At 43.9% G+C, this 17,978-nt stretch overlaps 1 protein-coding gene across 1 annotated transcript in view; it reads right to left on the bottom strand.

Moving 5' to 3' along the window:
- nrxn3b (neurexin 3b) overlaps nucleotides 1-17,978 on the bottom strand; it is a 274,415-nt gene that overhangs the window by 250,611 nt on the left and 5,826 nt on the right. The window contains exons 3-4 of the mRNA XM_076756314.1: nucleotides 13,437-13,454; nucleotides 13,059-13,085 (exon numbers count right to left, since the gene is read on the bottom strand). Of these exons, the coding sequence (XP_076612429.1) occupies nucleotides 13,059-13,085; nucleotides 13,437-13,454 (45 nt within the window). The remainder of the gene's footprint in view (nucleotides 1-13,058; nucleotides 13,086-13,436; nucleotides 13,455-17,978) is intronic.

Genomic DNA, 17,978 nt, shown 5'->3' with positions numbered 1-17,978 from the left:
CTGGAGACATTCAAATGTTGACCTGATGATGGCACCAGATGGGATGTTAAGGGATCACCAAAGTTATTACAATCCATCCTGAGGGGGACATTAACGCGGCTATCTAATTTCATAGCAATCCATACCAAAGATCTCAATACTTTTCAATCTGGTGGTGCTAAAGGAAAAGTCAGAGGATCACTAAACTCATTATCAATCATCCCCCAGGCACCATCAATATATGCCAAGGCAATCTATCCAATAGCAGTCAAGACAGTGCACTAAAACCAAAAAAAAGTCAACCTTACAGTGGCGCTTAAGGAAAAGTCACCTTTCATAACGGCATGCCCCAAACATGGCTAAAAATAAATGCTGGAACATGTCATCAATGTGCTTCATAGATATGCAAAATTAAAACATAAGGGAATTAAATTTTTACTTGCTACATTTGCTAATGATCAGCCAAGAAAACGTGGGCGAGTGTGCACAAGGCAGATGTTCCCTTCCTCAGCAGCTGTAGTCGACATACCCTTGAGCCAGGTGTTTAACCCCATGACGAGCATGACTGAGTGGATAAAAGCCCTCTGAAGCCATATTCATTGTTCTTTACACAGAAACACAACACGACATCTACATGTGACACATGCAAATCAATACATTCCTGCAACTTTAATGAATCTAACAGTGTGTGATCACAGATTAAGCTCATAATTACCAAAAATTCTAACTGTGTCATCTTTCATATAAAAAAAAAGACACTCACAAAGACTCACACCTGTCAAACTCTACTGTGGGGTCAAGCCACGTCCCAGCAACAGTGTGCGTCGGCTCAGCATATTTCCGCGCAGACGATCACCCAATTACACGACTAATTATTGCCTCTTGCAGATCTGTCAGATTGTGCAAGCGCAGGGGCAGCGGAGATCAATAGAATGTGTTAATCTGAGCAACTCACATATACACACATGCACACCGCTGAAAGGGAAGAAGATGATCAAACGCTATCAAAATGCCTCTGTGAGTCTCTCAGCGGACCCCCAGTCAGGCGCTGAGGCAATAGGGGTTAATGGGTGTGCTGCGATGCTTTGAGATCTGCTTATAAGAACAAGAAAGTCGAATCCATTATCAGCTCAGCTACACTCAAATTTAAAAAACGGAGAAAGGAGAAGAGATAAAAGAGTGAAATGTTGTTTTGTTTACTTATAGCTTCAGGGAGGGTCAGGGCTAGGAATAGAGTGGATTGGGAACAGGTAGTGCAGTGGACGGGGGGGGACAGAGGGACGGGCGGAGGACGGGGAAGGGGAGTTTCACAAAACAGCACTGAACTTCAACTGAACTGGGAAAAACGTAAGGGAGAGTAAGAGATCAAGACAGAGATGGAAAAAAGGAGGGACGGATGATTTAATCATGAGTAAAGAACTGTTATGAGACGTGGAGGGAGGAAAGTGAACTGATGCCTGTGTGATTGCCAAATGAGAGGAACGGGGGAGGTAGTAAGAGTGACACCAAGAATGAGCTGGGGGGAAAAGGACAGGGGGGTGAAAGAGAGGACACATGGGGGGGAAGTAAAAGGAGGAACTGCAGAGGTGAAGGGAGCACAGGGCGGAGAAAGAGGAGGAAGCACACGAAGAAAAAGCCGGTCACTGCAAGGCACAGGAGAAGCATCTCCTTCAACTGAGCTATGAAAAATATATAAATACCAGAGCCTTGTAGTAGGAGTCCTCTTGGTACATCTGTTGTGATGGCACCGGGGAGGGGGCTACTACTGAGGATGCTGAGGTCATGTCTGCTGGCACATGGTGGTTTTGGTTTTACAGGCTGGTTCCAGCATGTTTAGACTCTATATACTTCACATTGGATTGCATTTAGGCCAACAGCAAATAATGCTATTACTTCAATGCCCAGATTTAGCATTTATAAGCAATAGATCAGCATTTAAGACATGGTTTATAATACACTTCCATGTATTTGAGTGTTTTGAGTTTTTATTAATTCACAGTATTCGTGAACAATTCTAAGTTCAGATGAAAATGTTTTTTTTTATAATTATAACAGTGTTTTACTATGTTGTTATTCATTATCTGTTTATACATAAGCTTCCTTTTATAAACCAATCATCAGCATTATTCTGTTATAAGCCATGTATTTAATGTTTATTTACTGCTTATATCTCATTAAAAATACATAAAAGAGCCGAAGAATCAGACCAAGAGATTCCAGCTTTTGATACTTGATAAATTTTGGCTTGTCGATGCTGGAGGCAGGTTTTGATCAGTGCATCCATGTTAACAGTGAGCAAAGTAAAACAGAATCAATCTGAAAACCGCTGACAAAGAAGCCACTTTGCATATTAAGCAGAAGAAAACAACCCAAAATAATTACAGACCCAAACACTCACCACCACGTGAACATACATGTGCACCCAAACTCATTTTCTCTTTCTGAGAGCCGACCAGTGCGACTGCACACACGGCTGGTTATGTACAACGCACACACACGAGCGCAGAGCGAGTGCAGCGTTGGGAGCTGATCAGCGCTTGATTATCTTCCCTCAGTGCAGCGCACCCTAAGCAGAACCAAATCGGATGGCTTCATTAGCATATCATCTGCATAATGGCTCCACCAGAGCAAGGGCATTTGCCTGCTACGTGGCTCCTACCATGTCTCATTCTGAAGCGGGGGGGGGGGGGTCAGGGTTAGTTATTCTCTTTAATTTTGCTTTAACTAAGCATATGCTGGGTCCTTTTCTGGATCACATGACCGCCTTAGACATCTCAACTGCCCAGTTAATTGAGGGCACGATAAAAAAAAAAAGAAAAAAGAAATTCAACTGAAGATAATTTCTCTCTATTGTGCACAATCGCTAGAGTTTCCTTGCTGATACATCCAATTATAAGCTTTTCTGCTGCGAATTAAAGCGAGAACACGTGGGCACGGATGTTTGTAAGGCGAATATTAATTGCCTGAACATTTCTATTTTAACATTCTCCACATTCCTCTTTTGCAAATGACCCGGGGAATGTTTGGTTAAAGGAATAGCTTATATGAATATGTAAAACAACCCCAAAAAGACCTGATTATAAAACGATGCAATATAAATTCTGTTATTCTTGGTCTGATCACACAAAAGGACAACCAGTCCTAATGTTTTACTCTTCAGTTCACCCCGGGATAAAAATCCATGCAATATTATCGAGGCTCTTAGAATATTTATTCCCTTCAAATGGCATGCCATGAAAGGTTTTCGCTCCTCACCTCACAAAGGCCGCCCTTGGTTGGTGTTTGAAGAATACCTCTTTCTTTTCACCTTTTTCAACATTTAACATCACTCTCTTGGTAACACTAATGTGAATAGAACCAGAGCTTTTTTCCATTAGCTCTGGTTCTTTTGCTTTTTATGAGTGCCCGTTGCCTTCATCAGAGTTCACGGGTCAAAATATCTCCAACTTAGATGAAGTACTTTTTTTGAATAAAGACAGCACCTTTTTGTAGTCGCTGTGTGTCAGAACATTGGAGTAGGACCCGCTGCACGAGTGCTGCACTTCAGCACTCGTAAACGTTCACGCGGACACATGAAGACATACCTCCAAGTCAGAAAAGAGCTGCTATTCTGTCAAAGGGGCCCATACATATGCAGCTTAAGTGGCCCCCGCTTCCCCTTTTCTACTGTGAAAACTATAAAGAACTGAGTCAAAAAGGTAACACATGCACCTGCAGTGCTTATGGTGAATGTGAAATCTCAGCACACATCAGCCATCTTTTTCTCAACATACAAGCCAAGAAGTGCGAGCGCAGTCTGCCGAACAGAAGAAACACAAATCAAATTTTAGACACATACAGGCACAGCCCATATATAAAGGGAAAAGGTAGCCTGATTTTACTTTTTATTTAATTACATCAGCATCGACATCGGGAGAGAGGGCTTAAAGTTGGTATGTGCCTTCTAAAATTGCTTCCTGCTGCACACAAAGCAAAGTGTGAGAAGATGGTTCAACATCAATCAAACAGGGAAATTTGCTTCCGTGCTTTGTAGCTGAACATTTGTCAGCTAAAAAAAGCAGCATTGAGGCAATATTCATCTCTTTACCCTGGGCAAAGAAAAATGTTCTACCAAATTTTACTGGAATCTGTTTGGTAGTTTCTGAAATAAGGGGCAAACAAAGACAAAAACAAAGAGGCAGACAAACAGAATTTCAAAAAAGAGCCTCCTTGGCAGTGGTAACAAACAGAGAGAGAAGAAGAAGAGAGACACAGGCAGCGCGCTCCAACATTGGTTGCTGCATTTCTTACCATTCTGCTGCCATGTTTGTTTACTTTCTCTCTGGTGTGAACATCTATGCATGGCTGCAGCCATCACATCTACACATGTCACCCCTCTGCACAATCACACAAACACTCTGCACAAACACACACGCACCCACATATTCCTAAGCCTTCCTGCGCTCATACTTAGACTCTCACAATACAGCCCTTCAAGCCACATCTTAACCTAGTTCTTTGCATAAATCCTACTCATAAGGTCTCAGGCACTTCACAAACAATACGCAGCATTCCTCAGTTCTCAGCCTAATGCGTTCACTCAGTGTAGTACTATTCCTGCATATGAGCTGTGTTCCTTAACGGTATAATACTATGTTTTACTCATCGTTACTTGAAATAAGAGCACATTTATGGCAGGTTTCCTGACTAGGGAAACGTCCATCCCTCACTGCATGGTCATCAAACACTTGCAGACTTTGAAAGTACAGTAAGAACGCTTGAGCTCGCGTCCCCATCCGTCACCGTGAAGACGTAACGTGTGTCATTGTGTACACAGAGTTCCTTCTTGTCGCTGTGTATGGACAGTGCACACTTTCTGTTTGCCCAGCAGCAAAGCCGATAATGATAGTTCAAATATTTCAGGCAGACATATTAAATATTTTGTTGAGGAGGTGGCTTAACCGAGAGCAATATTCCTTTGGTGATAAGCACAAGTGCAAATAAAGATGGACAAATATGTCAGTTACATATTCACATGTTCTCTCTCCCTCTCTTCCCCTCTCTCTCTCTCTCTCTCTCCATCTCTGTTGCGTAACCACTGACGCACTCATGATCCGTGAAAAAGTGGGAATCAGTTTTGCTCGGTTGATCCCAGAGGTCAGCGGCAGAGAGAGAGAGAACAGAGGGAGAGGAGTGAAGAGAGCGCAACGCCAGAAGAGAGGGAAAGAGAAGATGAAGGAGGGAGAGACAAGCAATCGCCAGGTTGGCATCTGTGAGTTGGTGTCTGGATAAGAACTGTGCACTGCAGCTGATGTTTTGTGAACCTCTGACTTGTTGTCTGGGGAGCCAGAGATGCAGGAAATGGCTCGGAGGAAGGGGGACAAGAAAGAGCAGAACGTAACATGACAGAGAATAATGCAAGCCAAATGGAAAATGAAAAGCCAAATAACAGAAAGGAACAAGAGTGTGAAAAAGCAGAGGGGAAAGACAAGCAAAGAGACGGAGCGTAGATAGAAGCAGAGAAATCGAGGAAAACATGTAAAGGAAATTACAGAAGAGACAATCGATACCTCCCTCAGATTCTAGTAACAAAAGTAATGAAACCAATGCAAAATCTACTCCATTCCTTAATAACACAGCTTTGAACCACAGACAGAATTGCTTGTTACCTCCACTTTCCAGGCACAGCTCTGGACAATTTAGGCCCCGGCAGCTCCTGTTCCAATCCACGGGAAAAAAAATGTTACTCCAGCCAATCAGCATCCCTTCAGAAACAATGAGCTGCAGGAGGAAACCCACAGGTGCAGGAGAGGAGGTCCGTATTTACAGCTCATATTTTCAGACTGCCTGAGCAGCAGCCGGTCAGTGCTGAATCAATTTGACCAATGCCCTCAATTTTTAGCAACTTTGAAATCCACCTCGAGGATTGTGGTGTAGTTTCAGCCTGAGTAATGAGGAGAGGCAAAGTTAAACTCAATTTCAATGTGAGCGTCTGGCCATTAATAGCCGTTTATCAACAGCACGACCAAAGCGCGCCAAGGCCAGCAAGTGCCAGCTGATGCTCTGAATCCAACGTCTGAGGCATAACAGGAAAACCTGTCGCCATTGCCTCCGTGACACTGCGTGGATGCAAACAATCCAAACCTCTGATGGCACACACTGCCTGTGCCCATCTCATGCATTTCAAAGGTCAAGGAAGGACAAATGCTTCAGTTTGCAACATGCAATCATGGGTCAGGAGGGTAAGGACAACATTTACAGAGCGGAGACTTTATTCTTCTGAGAAGTACATCAGAAGGGAATCTGCAACAATTCATTTGATTCTATGATGTAGAAAGAAGTTGTGTCACTGTGACTAATGTAGCCTTGGTTAACGCTCACAGAGGTCTACAGGGCCACAAAACCTTTTTTCTTTTACAGATGCAGCAGTACTACCGAGACGCTGATGTATAAAAGTCTTGGTAAAGTCTTAAGGTCAGCCGTGGTCCACTGCACATGCACCACTGAACACAGTGAATGACCATAATCTGTACTCTGCGATCTGAAATGCCATTTTTTGTCCAATCAGTGATGATAAAACAGCTTTGCACAATCGATCATTGTGGGCTGATGCATGTCAGTGCATCATTATTAGCCAATGGCCAATTTCAAAGCTTACACACACATCAGCTCTACAGAAAAGCAGCGACGCAATCACATTATTTCCAAGATCAGCGTGTCAAACAATGAAACACTGTGATAACAAGTACACTTCGCAATGGAACAAACTAAATCTACTGCAGTATCTGTCTTGCGACAAAACTTCACTTTCTGTTATCTATCCTTTGGGGTAAATAATACATGACCAATGACTACTGTTGAGGGGGAATTATATTTGTAGACTCCTGCCTGAAACTACTGTGTAGCACTGAAAACAATATGCTGGAAAAGGCTGAAACATAAATAAAATATTGTTGGTTTAGCACTGGCAAAGTCCAGTGATACAACCAGAAAAGCTTTAAGGAGGATGGACAGAGCTGCACAGAAAACCCACAGAAGCCTGGCAGCATCTGTGGACAGGCAGTAAGCACCAGCACAGCACTCCCATCTTGAGCCTGACTGTGATGTGAGGCTCATGATGTCCACAGTACTGGCGAAACACAAGAAAGAGTGAGGGCGAGAGAGAAAGTGAGAAGGGCTAACTAGAATACTGAGGCAGACAGAGATGAATAGGGTGGGACAAAGGCAGGGAGGGAGACTGAGAGAGATGGAGTCAGAGTCAGAGGAGGGGTGACAGGCAGCGAGAGAATATATATAACAGAGAGAGGAAGGGAGAGAGACAGAAACAGAGAGGGTGTGACAGAGGCAGAAAGCAAAAGTCTTGTCTGTGTGAACTTTGCGGCAGGACTTTGAGGGGATAATTAGGGAGAGTGACTCCAGAAGAGGAGAATAAGTTCTCAGTCCTAAGCCTTCATGCAGGGGATTAGACTCAGGCAGAACTCCTCTCTCCCCCGACTCCCTCCCACTCTCGCTGCTCTCTAAAGTGGACTCTTCCCCATTGCCAAGCGATGTCCACAGCAGCTATGGCAGGGCTCTTTCCCTGTCCACCCCTGGAGTCCAAACAGTTTCATAACAGAATGAGATAGCCTTCTGTATCTTCTACAGTACAGGGAGTGAGTGGAACAATAGGAAACAATATGCACATTGCAATTCTCTCCAATAGCCTGCGATAATGTCCAACACATAATGATGTACAGTATATGCAATCACAGTACTCACATTTTCATGACACCATGTCAACAAGGTTTTAAATTAACTGCAATATTACCCCATTATCGCCCTATAGCACATTGTGTGGGCGCACGCTGACCTTTTGTCACAAATATAATAGTTTTACACTGCATTGTTTTTGCATCCAGAGGGAAGTCATTAGGTCATGCTGGCAGCAGAACCTGCAGGCTGTAGCTTACAGTCTCATCTCTGACCTTGGGCGAAACCGTCGTTCGCTGGTGAACACCATCCAGGTGTCCGCTGAAAGCACATCATCATCAGCAATCATCATTCGACACGGGGGAGAAAATAATGATGTCACAAGCCAGAGAGGGCAATAATGGCCTCCACGGACAGGAGACGACGGTCAGAGTGTGTTTTTTAATGCTTTTGTTTGTGTTACGTTAGCAGAAAATATGCTAAGAAATTGCTTTGCGAGGAGGTCTTAGCAGAGGATTAAGTGGGCTGTGCACTTTAAATATAAAGTGTAGAAAAATTAGGTTGCTTATTATTCTAGAATATTCTAGAACTCAACACACAGCAGAAAACGAATAAATGAAATACATGAAGCACACATAACACCTGGAATGTGATCAATTTGAGCACACCGCATCTGGACGTGGTACATGCAACAGCTGATGCTTTCACACTCAGCGCGCCATATATCCAGTCTCAACATAATGGACCTAACCAGCACACATAATTACTATTGAGCGTAAACGTAAGTCCTCATGCTCAGACCTCATTATGCGGATGACACATCTGCTGTAGGTTTGATCAAATCAGAAAATCAGCTGGAAAAACGAGGTCTTTGATTGGTTCTGGGGCTCGCCACATTCAGTTCACATACAGACTGTGCTATCTTCAACTGTGTTCCCTCAAGCCAGAAATGGTCAAATTCAGTGAATGAAACCATTCAAACTGCAACCAGGTAAACACAAGTGAGGGATATATTTAAAAACAGGGCATTTAAAGCACTAAAATCTGAAAGTAGAGGTATTGCATGTCCTTGGTGGAGTCACATAAACTATACATATCTGCATGTTGAAGTGCAGCATGTCGCTAACTGGAGCAATGCTGCTAACTGGGGCACAGTTCCTGGTCCACTGCCATGGCTTATAAAAAGTTTGCTATATCGTCTAAGTCACAGTTCAAAAAAAGTTGCCTCTCTGAGCCAAGAACAATTGGGGCCTCACTGATTGCACAGGGCTGAAACTTTCTCGATAGATGGCCCGGGGTAGTGGAGGTATCAGCCCCAGATTTGAGTACACGGATGACATGATGCTCCATATTTTTCACTAGAAATATGTGACCTCGCAACACTGACACACCCCTTTGGCCCCTTCATCTACAGCACTCTTTTTCCTTCTGTTTCTCTTTCCCTCTTTAGCCCTCAGCTTCTTCACCCACTCTCTCCAGTCGCTCCTCTCGGTTCTATTCTCTCGTCTGTTCTCCCCAGCCTCTCACTTACCGTGCCCTCTGACCACTGTGCCATTTACAGTACATACACACATCTGCAGAGACATCAATCGCATAGCACAGGGACCTGCTGTAAGGCACATTCTCATTTTACACATCATGACCCCAGTATTTCTCAATAAAATGTCTCGTACTGAGTTACGTAACCTGAATATTGCCTTGACTACATGTATTTCTCTATTGATACTCAAGCTATATCTGATTAAGCAGCCATAATTCTGATACTGTTCATTCATTTTCTTAACATACTGAGTCTGCTGCCTATCCAGAGGTTATTGCTAGGTTCATTCAGATATAGAGACAATCACTCACACTTAAACGTATGAGTAATTCCCCATAGGTGTCCCTAGTCCATCTGATTTGCATTTCCTTGAGACAGCTGGAGGAAATTGTAACACAAAGAGGAAACCACCATGGACTCCATATAGAAGTGGCCAGAGCTGTGCCTCAAACCCGCGTCCTTCTTAATCTATTATGCAACAGTGTTAACACATGAACCGCTGTGGGACGCCTCACTACACACCGATCGGCCCACTGCTACCTATTATGCAGATGAGTAAGGGAATTCTGTTTTTGGTTTCACGCCATCCACAGGGAGAATACAGTGTAGGGTGTGATACAAAGCCAGTTGTTCAGAATAGTGAACACAGGCAACTCACATGCATTTTAGTGAGAAAATACATAACTGACCTTTACTCGCTATCAATCAAGACAGATTGCCACAGCTGAGCGTTTGCTGAGCCCTTGCCCCAAAACAGCAAGCGCCCAATCATTGTTTAGCAACTGTAATCAAGCACAAAGGTCTTTCAAGCTTTGGATTTTTACACACGACATGGTGCTCATGAGGCTGCGGTCAGACCAGTGCACAGTGTGCAAAGACTTTGGAGGGTGGTGTCATTAGCATGTCTGTCTCTTAGCATACCGACAGCCAAGTAGCACAACCGATATCATCACATTTGTCAAACACACTGTTTAGCCCTCATCCTCCCCTCCTGTAGAGTTAAAAGTGAAAACATTCTGGCTCAAAAAATATGAACAAGTATGTTAGCTTAGCTGCCAGACTTCTGCTAATCTGACCTACTGACTTCTGACTAAATCTAAATAAAACAGCAAGACTCACTAAGAACATTAGCAAGAGATACGTAACTTTTCAACCAATGCAGCAGCTAACATTAGCTTAATTAGCTAGTGCTGATTAAAACTGCCATGGACAGTTTGTATTTCAGCCCAGAAAATCAACACAGTCTAAAAACTCTTTCGTCTACGTCGGTCTGCAGTGACGGATATATCTTTCAAGAATGACTAACAATGCGGAGTTGTAAAGCTGCCCCATTATCATTCTAAACGGCGTCGTGTGCCACGCAATGACAGCAAGCTTGACAGGCGTGGCGGCGGTAGCTAAGGTTGCGGGCTTAGTGAACGGTCACTTGTTCAGAATAGTTAACACAGACAACTCACACGCCGCTGTAGTCACTGCAGGCATGTTTCAGTCAATTACACGGATATCAAAACATGCGATCATAATTCACTGTTTTTCTCAATCTGGAAAAAGCAGGCACGCGCACACACACACACACACATATGCACACACACACACATATGCGCGCACACACACAGCATGCATGACCACACACACAACTACACAATGTTATCACATTGCTTTGATAAATGAATAATGAGGATATTCTCCGCACAAATGCAATATACAGGCCACTGCCATGACCTCAGACACAGAGCTGTTACATCCAGTTAAGCACTTACACACACATAAATTCTGGCATATGAACAGACAAATGAATGTGGAGCTCATTTTCACATAGACAAGTGTACTATTAATATTTACTATGTGCAAAGACACTGAATAATCCATCGCGCAGCATACTCCCATCACCCTCATCATTTTATATTAAACAGTGATAATCAAGTGAAATCACTCTCTGGTACTGACACCATAATTCTTTCCATCTCCGCTCAATCACTCATCCTTCATGCAACAGTAAATGTGGGCGCTCGTTAGCTGGAAAGCATCAAGTCCCCTGATTTTCACTTTCTCAAACACACAGGCGAGCGTATGCACACACATCTAATGAACACAAATAATGAATGATTAACCAGTGGCAGCGTAAGTGCAAACACACACACACACACACACACACACACACGCACGGCTCTTTCAGCGCTGATAAGAGTACAGTAGGGAAAAAGGGATTGCTGTACCTTTGTTTCTACCTACAGTTTTTGGAGAGGAGAAAGGATCCGTAGAGATAAAAGAAGGAAGAGTGTCATCCCGCGCGGAGCACCAGAAAAAGACAGCAAAAAGTGGGGATAAGCTATTGTTAGTCTACACATCGTGAGCCTGTTCACTGCCAGCTGACACTTGCATGCAAAATGTCGACAATCATGCAAATGGTGGGGAAATGGGAGAAGCGGACGTAGGCAGCACAAAACTGACACTTTGCAATTTTAGCGCTATTTTCTTTATCTTCTGCTGAATTGCACACCAGGAAGAGGTAAGTGCTGGAAGCTTTGTGACTACTCGAGGGTCATGCAGCGTCCACCATTGGTTGCGGCTCAAAGAAGACAAAGAGGAAAGCTCTATTGACCTCCTTTGTTGTTTATAGGTTATGAGGAAGACGCCTCCGCACCTGCCACACTCACTGTCCCTATTTTCTTCCGTAGCCTATATCAGCACAAAAAAAACATTACTATTGGATGATTATGCAAAATCGCAGATTAAATTCAGAGACGTCCAACCTCCAACTTAATGTTAATGTTTTTGGATCCATGTGATTTAAACAAAAGCTCCACTCAATGAACCTTCAGGTAAGAAGGTTTCCTTAACTGCACTTTCTAAGGTCAGGAATGAACTTTTATGCCAATGTAGAGTCGAAGTGCTGCGTAAAATGAACATTTCTTACAGAACTAGAAACTACTTTGTGATTTGTGACTCTGGGGTTTGAGAAAAAAACTACATTTTTATCACAAGTGAGTAAACTCCATCTAATCAAGGAGATCAAGTAGAAAGAATGAAACTATTTCTCTCTCTATTATCGGTATAGCTAAGGTGAGGCAATTAGAACACTTGCTTACAATCAGAGAAATATGAAGGCAAAGGTTTAAAAAAGAAGCTCTTACATGTTAGATTGTAAAAGTGACGAGACGGATGAAAGTGTGGCTACACGCGCATCCACCACCCCAACCTTCACACCCTTCCTTCATCTTTCCCACACCACTTCCTCCAATGCCACTGGAAGTAAACTGCGCTGCAGATTTGTCCAACATGAACATAATTGCAAGGGATACTCGGCTGTTTCCTCCACATGTACCGTACCTAACCATGACACTTCTGTCCCTTACTTCCCTCTTTTCCCCTCCCATAACCCTCTTCTTCTTCCTCTAAGCTGTCTCCCCTGATTCCAATGATTTTCTTATCCACCCTCCTGCTTCCCTGCTTTTCATCCTCTCCCCTTCCCCCCGTTCTCCCACCCCATCGCTGCAGAGGTCGAGCAGGAACAGTGGAGTGTGTCACTGCGTGTTAGCTGTGGAACCAAGAACAGTACACAATTATGTAATACACAGAAACCTGGGTGAAACGAGGGTGAGGAGACACAGACGCATGGAGGGAGAGAGAGGGGCGAAGGTGAGATGAGGAACATGCCATGCCGCCATGCATCCTACCCTCCCAATACACACACACTCACACAAACCCTCCCACTTCTCTGCAGCAACAATGGGAGCATTGCAACACACAAATGCACACGGACAGGTAGTGAAGGCACACAGGGCAAAAGTACGCCCCAAAACCAAGCCAGGCGGTGAGTGAGCAAAAGGGAAAAAAATAAAAAAATAGAACTCCACAAAGAAAAGAGTACCTTGCTCTGCCTTCAGGTGTGCGAGGCCTTGAAGAGAAACATCATACAGAGAGGGACAGAGAGAAAATTTGAGAACAGCACACCAATACTACAGTTGTATTGTCATTATGCATGATTTGCATGATGGCAAACCATGGCTATCACGCTAAAAGCAAAGCTTTCCCAAGTGCATTTGAAAGCTTTCTGCTGAAACACACAAATGACTAATAACGAGAGCAACCCAGTATGTGAATATTAAGCAGCTCTGCAGGTTGTTTACTGAATAAATGGCAATTATAAATGATAGAACTTGATTCCTTGCACCTTTTTTCGCTTGCTTTTTAAAACTGAATGCATAAACTTTTGCTGAAAAGTAGAACAGTCCTTCTTGAGACTCACCTGGTTTTCTCTGGACTGCTGTGGAGATGTCGAAGGGAAGAGAGAGAAAGCAAAGAGAAGTCTTGCGTTAGCAACACACTCCAGCTGCCTTTGCATGTGGATCTAACATGCAAAACATACCACACACTTCTAAGCATTTTGCCTCCATGTAAGTAGCAAAGAGCTGCCCCTTGACATGCCTGACCAAAACACAGACTTCCGAATTTACCCTGTGGAGAGAAACACATAAAACCTGCATCTGTCCCGTCCTCTCAGGGAATCAGATTGACATTTTGGCAAACAACTCTTTCACATTTCGAATATCGTTACAGTAACATAATATTCTGCATCTTATATCACACAGAGTGCCTCACAAGCACAGAAAGAGACATGAATCCAAGAGGATTTATGGTGTTGTGAGGTTTGTGGATCTTGAGATGCTCCTTCTCAGACCCATATCTTTCTCCTCCACCTCCTCTTCTGCCCCTTGAGCCCACCCTCCCAACTTTTTCTGAGCCACTGACCCAAACTCAACACACCCCTTATAGTTTCTCAGGGGAATGCTCACAGTAGGATTCCTGTAGTTCGCATTATGGCATGGCAGAAAAAAAAAAAAAAGAAAAAAAAAAAGACAGACATTAAGTTTCATCTCCTGCAGCAAACACCCTCACCAGGATCTCACCCCTGGATGACACCTTGTGGGTGTCAAACACACCAGTCTGATTCTGGGCAGATGAGAGATCACTGGGTGGATTGAGCCTCGGCTGTGTCTGATTCTTTCTTGTCAAACCTGGTGCTTGTAGCCTAAAATGAATATCAAGAGATTTGTGTAATCAGAGCCCCCCGAGAGCATCAAGGAATGACAGAGGAAACTGAACAAATCTTAATTAAGACACACTACATACAACATTTTAAGTGTCGGCTCTCATGCATAATATCTGATATTAATTTGGCTGTGCTGTGCCTTGATCTGTGCTCAGGCTGCACAGAGGCCCGTTCTGTTTCCCACCACTGGATAGAACAGGAGACTTTCATGCTTTACTTTCCTCTCCGACAGTATTAAGTCCTTGTAAAATGCAAAATTTAACAAACTCAGCAGAGGACATAAATATCATTTGAGAGGAGGCGCGCAGAGAAAAACAGCGTAGAGGGAGCTGGTGAAGGCGAGGTGAGACTTTTTTTTTTTTCCTGTTTCTGTCTTTAGGGAGTCCAAAATGGCTGCTACTTCTCCTCCCACATGAGAAGGATGACATTGGAAGAGGAAAGGGAAGGACACAGCAGGGAACTGGGGGTGGGAGGGAGATAGTGGCCAGCTGATGGACAGCAGCACAGCTCCAGCTCTCGAGAACTGGGGGGACTTAGGACCCCTGAATGTACATGCTTGAATAAGCAGGCACAGGTTTTTTTTATTTTTTTTATTTTCTGACTGTGCAAATGCTTGCGCTCACTAAGCGTGCATATACTGTGTGTGCGTGTTAAACTCTCAGTTTCCCATGTAGATAAAGCCCTTTCTCTTGATGCGACAGCACCCAGAACAAGCCAATGTGCTGTGGAGGACATGTGGTCCAAGCGTAATCCTCTGCTCTATTTTACCAGCAGCTTCACCACTCAAATCCAAACATAATTTTCAGCTTGGGCACTAGACACAAATGCCCTCTGCACTGGAATCAGGCGAGTCCCTGCGCCATTTTTTTTTCCCTTTTTTTTCCCCCTGACCTACTTTTTATAGTAAGATTATTGTAACTGTCATTTTTTTCCATGTCTGTTTATTAATCCCCAAAGCTAAGCCTGAAGGCACCATTTTAGCACTTGCTTAACAGTTTGCTTGCCCTTGCCTTCAATTACTAGCCATCCATCAAACCAGTGAATATTTTTAAGGCAAAGGGGGCCTTAAACCGTTCATTACAAATGCAGAATGTGGGATTGCAACAGAGCAAAAAAAAATCGTTTTACATATTCATTAAACAATCCAGTGTAGCTCTTAATAACCTTGACCTTATGCATAGCTCATTGTAACTAGAAAACCCCAAGGTATTCAAGAGACTTCATAATGTCACCCCCATTAATTTAATTGAACTGAATGAGGGACAATATCCAGATCATTACCATAAAAGATACTGACATTTGCACAGCTAATAACAGGAGCCGAATCAAGTTGATATTAAAGATGACGCCGCAGAAAGAGGTAGTTTAAGGGCTATCAACAAAGGGCCGAAGCCACGGCGGCGGATTCGCCTGCCAAAGCCGACACATGTGGAGAGCGAGTGGTGAGTGGTGTCTAATTTCAGCCCGCTTCCCTGACACACTTAGTCACACTGATACATCCTGATCCACATGAGAGGCTGAACATGTGTTTTATGGCCAACTGTTTATGGCGCTAAGCCGCTAGCCGAGGTAGTTTGGGGAAGAGCTCACGGAGAGACGGGACTGTCTCGTGATTATCGCTGTGGTGAAATAACAATGCTTCAGCAGGAGGCTAACCCGGCTATCCTACCATGCAAGAACTGCACAGTAAAATGGGCAAACAGTGTGGGAATATGGATTTTTGTGGCACAAACAGGCTCTACCACACTTTCCATTCTCATTTTCTCATCTCATGTGTTAATTCTGCTCACTCCTTGTATTTCCCTTCTAGGCCAGTGGGCTAGCAGACTACTATTAGGAATACAGCTGGCAAAATGCTTCGGAGGCCCAGTCCACTCAGTCAGTCAGCCATCTGCCCGTTTTAACGAGCAGCTCCGGGGCCTTGTTGCTCCTTGTCTGCGTATGTGTGTGTGTGTGTGTGTGTGTGTGTGCCTGTGTGCACGCCAGTAAATGCAAATATGTCTGAGTGCATGCATGTGAGGTGCGGGGCCATGCAGCCTGATAATGTAACACATAAATATTCACAGGTTTGACAGATTGCTTTCATTGCTCATTAATGTACAGCATAATCAACAGTATGCCGACAGGTGTGCTAAGCAGTTGTTCACATCCAACAGCAACCAAAATGGCGTTTGATCACTCGGAATGCGCCCTGGAAACATCAGGTGCTTGAGGGTTGCTTGAACAACAAGTATCAAGACACTTGTAGACATGTGGACATAACAATAAAAAAATTCTCCTCCAGTTTGCCGATAGACAGTTTGAATTGACGGTGGTGCTTGTGAAGGCATTTTCCGGGCAAATTAGCCATCTCTGTTCTCATTATCCTCCTAATTATGGTTCCCTGTCTCTGTGGCATAATCAACAATCAGCCACATCAGTTAATGGAAAGGCAGAAAAGAGCAGCAGTCGGATCAGCTGGGGAGCTAACGTGACTGCCCTTCTTTGCTTCGCACTTTTATTGCCTGAAAACAGAAGAGGATGGAGAAAAGGTGCGTAAGCATGTAGATGTGTGTGTGTGAGAGAGAGACTGACAGAGAGGAAGGGAAGCAGAGGTTGATTCTTGTCCAAAGGCTGACCCCCTGGGACAAATTGGGGTACAAATGGCCGGTGGTGAATTCACTCGTCACTCTTGCTCTGCCCTGGGGCTGAGGTATGACCATCTCTGCCCCTGTCCACGCTGCGCGCCTCTTAAAATCTTGGTTGTCTTCAGACGAGGATGTCATAGTTCCCCTGTTAGCTCTCAGGAGGCTCTCAGACAAATGGACCGCCTCCTCCTCCTCCTCCTCCTCTTCCTCCTTCACCGACTGTTCGACGGAGGCAATGAGCAAATGGGATGAGGCGAAAAGGGGGCAAGTTCATGTCCATCCGCCTGACTGCTCTGCAACCAGCACATCGCGTGCTGTCCCGAGCAATGCCACAGGCTCGCGCTCGGGATTTAAGCTCCAAACAGCTTCGTTTGAGCAGCAAATGATAGGACATCTTATGAAAGCAAAACGCAGCATCCTGCATTCTTCTAAATGCATCTTAACTAAATCTTAACTCTATTAGACACAGTTTAAAATAGCTCGCAAACAGCTCTGTAGCATTCAGTGAGCATTCCCCTGATTGTAAGCAAAATGGAGTCATCCCCAAACCATGTCAGGCTGATTCAGACAGGCAGGAAGTGGGTCAGCGGCGGTGGAAATTTGACATGGGTCTGTTCACACTAAGTTATTTTTTACAGTCCATACATGTGAAGAAAAGAGTTAGGCATTTGAGATTATAGTGAAAGTGTGTATTCTCCGGACGACTGGTCTAAATATGATAAATGTGGAAAATGCAAGTTATTCTTGGCATCATCTGGCATTGATTCGAAGGTTATAAACAGTGGTGTGCTTTAAAACAGGTTCACATTAAGCAACCCTCAACCAGCAGCAGGTCCAGGAAAAAAGTGAAAGTAATTACCTGTACAGGGAAAAAGTTTTTATTTCTTTATTTATTTTTTTAGTTTGGTTTTGTTCTTTCATAGAGATGAGAGAGGCGAGGACTAGCAGCAACTTTTAAAAGCGGATCCTGCATTATATCACTGTCACTGGGCTATTTGATAGTACACATAAGTATTAGCTGCAAAGAAACTCAGTATGGCCATATCTTTTAAAGTGTGGAGATAGAATAGGGTAGAATAATGTCAAAGTGGCGCATCTCATTACACTCCGT

Source organism: Chaetodon auriga, chromosome 18, assembly GCF_051107435.1.
Source record: "Chaetodon auriga isolate fChaAug3 chromosome 18, fChaAug3.hap1, whole genome shotgun sequence".
NCBI lineage: Eukaryota > Metazoa > Chordata > Actinopteri > Chaetodontiformes > Chaetodontidae > Chaetodon > Chaetodon auriga.
Note: the sequence above shows the minus strand (reverse complement) of the source record. Positions and strands in the feature narration are given on the sequence as shown.